Here is a 7,473-nt window from a genome sequence, read left to right on the forward strand (position 1 = left end):
CCTGATACTGCAAATTACTATTTTTATAAACAGAAGTAAGGAGTTGTTTGATAATCACAGAGTTACACTCAAAGTTTTTTGAGGCCTTCTTGATTGGTCATAGTCCTTGAAATATTTTGTGTTAAGGATAATTGTGATACCACTTATGTTTTTACTGTTCAATAAATCTTCAGAGAACTTACTAGATTAATTTGACACAAGTTCCTAAAAATGTAATCTTTAGTGAAAAAAATCTTATTACAGTATGGAAATTATCTGTTTATACAAATTTTATTCTTATATAAAATACGTCAAGTTGTACAAAAATATATTAACATACAAATTACAAACATTAAGCACTGCAACAATGACGAGAGAGATTCAAAAATAGCATGTGGTGATGAAAAAGACTAATCACTAATATATCAGCAGGAGACTTGATACACTACTGATAAAATTTTTAGGAACAAAAATTATCTCATTTCTTCCTACACTGCTGCCTAAATTAAAGCAAAAGTGTAAATAAATAATATATATTTTTGAAGAAACTTTGTAGAGTGGACGGCAACTGCCTATTGTGCAAACACAAGCAGTTGCCATCCATTCTACAAAGTTTCATCATGAATACTCTGCCAAAACAATCTATCAAAGAATATATATTTTATTATTATTATAAAGGTAAATAAAAAATTATAAACTTTGATTACTGACCACTATCATACATACATAAAAAACAGTATTTTGTTTACTATAGTAAAGTAGAATGATGTGTTATATATTACAAAGAAAATTTCAAAACATTAATAATGAGATACTTTCTTTGACAGGCCATGAGAATCTTGACTATCATAATTAGTCTAGGAATTGCTCTGGATTGTTGAATATTTTTTGAGCTAAGCTTTCCTGGGAACCTAAACTCGATAACTTACTACCAATACACATCTGGAATTGTGTTACTTCCAGTTGAGAATCACATTTTATGTCATGAAAAATGTGGATAAGCCCTGGGTCAGCTGCTCGAAAGACCGAGATGTTACTGTGGACCACTTTTGTGTACAAATCAACATCTTCTTTGCCCCAGCCATGAATAGTTGTATCCAGCCCTCCAACAGCATAAAGATCACTATTATACAAGCTTACTATCCCGTACCCAAACTGTCGCCAGTAACCTGTTTCATCATGAATGAAATTTGGTTTGGAACCCTTTGGTACAAACTGTGGACTATACTGGCTGAATACTATAGGAAAGTACACTTGTTTTCCTTGGACTGTGTTTAAACGAACACGCTTTAGAACATTTCTATCAAACATCATATCAACATCAATAAAAAAAAGAAGAGCATCTGAAGGAAACAGCTTAGCACCAATTTCAAGAGCCATTGCCCGTGAGAACGAACCACTGGATTCTAAAATCCTCAGTGAATACTTTGGATATCGCATCTGTAATCCTTGTAGGGCTGTCTTAGCATCAACACTGTCACCATCACTCATACTAAACAGCACAACTGCCAATGTCACTCCTTCTTTGTTCTGTAAACAAACCTCTTCAAAGTTTGATAAAAATCTGTGAAATGTTGAAGTTCTACCAGCCAATGGAAGGATAAAATTGATTTCTGTCACTTTTCTTAACATCTTGGCACCAGATTCTGTATAATCTTCATTCCTCATTTCGTCTGTGATGTACGATGAAGAGATTTCTCTTATTTCAGGTTGAGAAAATGTTTGTTGTAAATATGCATGACGACGTACTGGGACAGTCATCTTTCTTCCTCTGTATTTCTTGTATTTCATCATGAGATCAAGAACATAGTCTACTCCATAAAGTGGGTTCACCCTCTGATAGCCATAAAGAATATCTTGAAACTCAATGACTCTTCCACGCTGTTTTGAAAACTTGTTGATTATTTCCATCACTTCCATTACAGTGTCATTTATAGCTGTCTGTGTGTAGGCTTCGATCCGTCTCTTTGGGTTAGGATTATTGGCAGAGTACATGTGCTTACTGAAAAAATCCCAGACCAATACATCTTCCCGATTTTTTGGATGATATCTATTTAGAGCGGGTTTTACTCCCAGCTGCATGTTATGACGATACTCCGCGTCATTCAGAGATAAGGAATCATTTGCTTCCAATAACATATTCATGTTCAAAATATCTCTGTGAAGAAGTAAGGTCCTATACCGCAACTCCAGTGACTGCAAATGAAGAAAGTACCTGTGAAGTCGATACAAGTATGGAGGCTGCTTGATAGGATGGAGTGTAATGGCCCTGTGGACTTCTTTCATTTTTAGTCGACCCATGAAAGTTTCTTCTCCGGCAAAATTCTGGTAGAAAATATTCTGCATCTACAGAAATAATAACACTATTTACCCATTTAAAATATTCTTCACTAAAACTAGTAAAAAAAATATTTTACTGAAATCTTTGTCCAGTTTCACTTTAGTAATAAATTAAACCATACTATTTGATGAAAGATGGAAGACTTTTAAATCATCATCGTCTACACTTGTGTCTCCACAACAGACAGTTGCCGTCCATTTTACAAAGTTAGACTATATTAATTCATGCTTTTTCTGCATCCTAATTCAACTATACATAGTGTGTGTTTTGTGTTGTTGTTATTCAAGCACTTTTTTAATAACATAGTTAATCATTGTTCTGTGATACCTGAATATTTTAAAAACACTGATCAACCAGCATGTTTAAAGCATTAGATCATGTTATATCCAAGAAGAGGCAACTCTAGAGAGAGAGTGTATAAAGTTTGTATCTTAAGGTACTCATCTCTAGTCAACTCTTTTGTAACATATAAATCTAATAATTCCAGTAAAAAATGCTCAATTGCAGACACTGAAAACATTTTACTTGAATAAATAAATCAACTGTTTAAATAAGGAATAAGTGAGAAACTGATTCCAGTAGATTTATTTAAAAATAAAAACACAAGAATCTTTAAACTATAATAACTAATGAAAGTTAATTGTAGTCTCCCATATTCATATACACTAAAATTTGAATTGTACCAAATGCCCAGCAGTTTCTGTTATTGTCAACATGTTGAAAATGACTGAAAAAAACCCACAAAAACACTAATTTTAGTGAAATCTCTTGTGTAAGTGCTACACATTAATCAAGATTTATAAAATCAAGTATGAATAAATATTTCAAACACAATTGATTCCTAACTTCTGTGTAACAATTGAGGGTAATGTTCCTTGTACTGTAACTCAGAAGTTTAATTACTCTCTAAGATCTAGTAAATGATGTCCCTCAAACATTCACACATGAATTTTATATTTTAAATGTAAAGTAAAAAAATTGTTTACTTCAGTGTACATTTATTTAAGGTAAAGCTGTTATGAACAGTTAGGTTTTAAAAAGGTTAACATTTAGGTAATAAAGGTGCACTTGGAAGCCCAGTAAAGCAGATATCATGAACAAACTATTCCATTGTAACTCTTAACAGAGAAGACATATGGTTTCAAAACAAGTCTAAATATCAACATGTAAAGCTTAATTCACAACTGAGAAGTAACTCTTGGTGGTGACATACACACTTCATTTAAAATGTATCTCGGAAAAGCTGGGTATTAACACTTTACTAATAAACCTGAGAATAACCTGAAGATGACCTAAGAAGGTTAAAATGTTGTTCTCTTCTTATCAATAAGTGTTAATACCCATACCAACTGTTCCGAGATACATTTCTACTTCACCACTGAATACTTCTAGTTATGTAGCAATACTCAACAGAGAAAACATTTTGTCTCAGAACAAGTCTAAGTGTGAACATATAAAACTTAGTTCCTATTTATAACTACATTGCTGAGTACTTCCTGCTATTAGCAATATTTTTTATTCACTGGGTACTTTAACACCCAGTCTGTGTTCACCGGTTACTTTAACACCCAGTCTGTGTTCACCAGTTACTTTAACACCCAGTCTGTGTTCACCAGTTACTTTAACACCCAGTCTGTGTTCACCAGTTACTTTAACACCCAGTCTGTGTTCACCAGTTACTTTAACACCCAGTCTGTGTTCACCAGTTACTTTAACACCCAGTCTGTGTTCACCAGTTACTTTAACACCCAGTCTGTGTTCACTGGTTACTTTAACACCCAGCCTGCATTCACCGGTTACTTTAACACCCAGTCTGTGTTCACTGGTTACTTTAACACCCAGCCTGCATTCACCGGTTACTTTAACACCCAGCCTGTGTACACTGGTTACTTTAACACCCAGCCTGTGTACACTGGTTACTTTAACACCCAGCCTGTGTACACTGGTTACTTTAACACCCAGCCTGTGTTCACTGGTTACTTTAACACCCAGTCTGTGTTCACTGGTTACTTTAACACCCAGCCTGTGTTCACTGGTTACTTTAACACCCAGTCTGTGTTCACTGGTTACTTTAACACCCAGCCTGTGTTCACCGGTGACTTTAACACCCAGTCTGTGTTCACTGGTGACTTTAACATTTAGTCTGTGTTCACTGGTGACTGTAACACCCAGTCTGTGTTCACTGGTGACTGTAACACCCAGTCTGTGTTCACCGGTTACTTTAACACCCAAGTCTGTGAGTCAGGGACACATTTTTAGAATACTGATTCTCATGAAAACCTTTCTAATATTCTTTTCCTTTCACATTCTGAACAGCAACTTGAACTCCTCATGTTACATAAAATTTGAATTTCTCACCACGATGATCTATTTCACTCTATATTCAGGTTAGGAAGAAGTAAAACCCATATCCCCATACAAAAAACATGGTAGAGGCCACACATATTAGACAATACAAGATCTAATTCCTCAGTTTTAAAAGCTTCTTTCCCTCAGTTTTCATGAGTTCTGTCACTAGATATGACCAAGGAAGATTTCATGAAATTTACCTATTGCTATAAGATAACTAAGTGAACACATGTGACAGTTTGTGCAAAAGAAATACAGTGTGGTCAACCCTATAAAATTGAAAGGTTTATTAGAACATTATTAATGATAATGTGTAGTTTTCTCGACATTAAAATATCACGTCCTTTATTAGGGTACAGTATTTTTATTCTAATACAAATACCAGATATCATGGCACCCTCTGAAGCCCACCCAATCTCCTACATCATTCTCATCAACTCACAGACTAGGTGTTAAACGTATTAATGTTTTGCAAAGTTGAGGATTTATCCCAGTACACATAGATAAAACAATAACAAATAAATGACATTAACATACATACATGAAAACTGTGTAAATACATTTATTTGTTATATTCACTATTGGAATAAGTTTGTTGAATACTAACCTCATATGACCAGGTACAAGGTATACCAACAAATCTGCGTATACATCTTCCAAGTTCAACATCTTCATGCGTAGAATATAAATGTTTAAGACAATAACGTATATGAGGTGCCAAAAGCTGTAGTGTCTCCCTACTCATTAACATCCCAGGACCACCCATACAGAAGTTTTCACCATCATCAAGACTCAACTGTCCAAATTCATCTTTATTTCCAAGTCCAGCCTGACCAATGAACTGAGCTTTACTACTGTTGATGGATCGTAAAAATTTCTCCAACTTGTCTGTCCGAACATAAACGTCATCATCTGCCCTCATGAACCACTCAAATTTATCTATAAAATGATCATACATGTACTTAAGCATCAGAAAAGATTTCTTTTGTGGAGGGTACGAGTCATCAACTCCTGGTAGTGTCACCAGTGGAAGCTGCGATGATGCCTTAGAATTACTGCTAGAAAAAAATATAATTTTTCCTGGAATTATTTTGCCCCAGGTCTCATAAACAGCTACTGCTCTCGAGTCAAGAAACTTTTCAGCTGTCATTACTCCTACAAAAAGTAATCGCTTATCCTCCGTCAAAGTTGTCAGATCTACAGGTGGGGCTCGCTTGTACACCATAACGTTTCCTTGTTTTTGAATAAAGCATGTATATGTTCGTCCTTCGGGGAGAAGGGCATTGTGAAAATACAATGTTAGGAAAAAACCAACAAGAACACCTGCAATTAAACTCAAAACAGGATTTTTCCTCTTCAGTGAAATGTGCCTAAACATTCCATTAACCCAGCTTCTGATTAATATTCTCATTGTAATATGCATTTAGCAGACTTCCATAGCATTCCTATAATTCAGTCTATAGTGAGAAAAAAACAAAACATGTTAAATAAAATATGAAACAACCTAAAGATCACTCAGTAACACTACTTATGTCAGAGACAGAGCAAACCTAAAGCTCACTCAGTAACACTACTTATGTCAGAGACAGAGCAAACCTAGAGTTCACTTAGTAACACTACTTATGTCATAGACAGAACAAATCTAGAGATCACTCAGTAACACACCTTGTCAGATATAAAACAACAACACTAAACTCTATCATTCTATGTTGGAGCATGCAAAATCATGTTTTCATATTAGAAGTTTCTCAAAAAGGAATGAAGTTATGATTTACTCTTTGGTAAAATATTTACGTGTGTTGTTAAATTTCTGGATAAACTGAAAATAAAATGATTTTTGTGAAGTGTTGAAATCTTTCAAGGTTTACATTTTCCTAATCCAAGTTTCAATAGTTCTGAAAAGCGGTTTCCTAAAAAAACAAAATGTTCATTAATTTATCCAACAGAAAAAATAAAATCAGTAGTCCTAGATTATGAGCTAAATTACTTGCTATGGAAATTTATCGAGTAACAAAGATACTATGTTAAATCAAGTCAATTATTTAATTTCCATGAAAGATAATTATGTACGGAAGACACGCTGCGTTTTACTGGATGCTCCTGAAAAAGCTGCGAAACGATGTAGTTGTTAAACTTTTAACAGAGCTTGAGAATAAAATTTGAATTTACAAAGAATATAAATTCACCATATATGTATATTTATCCATTACTATTATTAGACACAAATTACAAATATCAAAACTTACAAGAATTACTTCCCCTGTCAACGTTAACGTCACACATGTTTTCATTTACTCACTATGCCCCCTACCCAAAAAACAATACATAAAATAATAACAAAATAAATAAAAAATTGGGAATTAAAAACTTAGAAATATGGAACATAAAGAAGTAAGAATACAAGAGTGGGGAAAGTGGAAACATTATTACTCAATTTATAAATCCCTATTTCAGCTCCACGCTGTTGGCCTTAACAAATATTTTCAATTAATGCTTACTTTAGACCAGTGGTTCTTAACCTTTTTCAGTGTTTGCACCACTTTCAAATCAGTAATCATTTCTCGCACCCCCTGGAAACTTAAATATAAAAAAAAGCTAAAAATATAAAGCATACTCTTATGTAAAAATATAGATTTGCTTTAATTATTCATGGGCATCCTCGCACCCCTGGTTAAGAACCCCTGCTTTAGACACAGTTATGATATGCGTATGAAAACTGGGTGTTATCGCCTTTATTTGATCTAGACTCACTTTTCTCATGTATATATATATATATATATATGTCAGGTGGTTAAGGCACTCAC

The 7,473-nt window shown here is 34.1% G+C and overlaps 1 protein-coding gene across 1 annotated transcript; it reads right to left on the reverse strand.

Annotated features, from left to right (window-relative positions):
- Positions 1 to 251: 251 nt before the first annotated feature.
- LOC143237834 (chondroitin sulfate synthase 1-like) lies at positions 252 to 7,064 on the reverse strand. Its single transcript, XM_076477485.1, has 3 exons — positions 6,916 to 7,064; positions 5,277 to 6,126; positions 252 to 2,325 (listed from the first exon to the last, which is right to left on the reverse strand). Exons 2-3 carry the CDS (start codon positions 6,090 to 6,092, stop codon positions 832 to 834), a joined length of 2,310 nt encoding a protein of 769 aa, XP_076333600.1. The 5' UTR covers positions 6,093 to 6,126; positions 6,916 to 7,064; the 3' UTR covers positions 252 to 831.
- Positions 7,065 to 7,473: the final 409 nt, after the last annotated feature.

Source organism: Tachypleus tridentatus, chromosome 2 (assembly GCF_004210375.1).
Source record: "Tachypleus tridentatus isolate NWPU-2018 chromosome 2, ASM421037v1, whole genome shotgun sequence".
Taxonomy (NCBI): domain Eukaryota; kingdom Metazoa; phylum Arthropoda; class Merostomata; order Xiphosura; family Limulidae; genus Tachypleus; species Tachypleus tridentatus.

Excerpts from the sequence above, each read along its gene's own strand:
- LOC143237834 (XM_076477485.1), bottom strand. The coding sequence starts at position 6,092 with ATGCATATTACAATGAGAATATTAATCAGAAGCTGGGTTAATGGAATG. Across the intron at positions 2,326-5,276 it reads CTTGTACCTGGTCATATGAG|ATGCAGAATATTTTCTACCA; the intron begins GTTAGTATTCAA and ends TTATTTCTGTAG.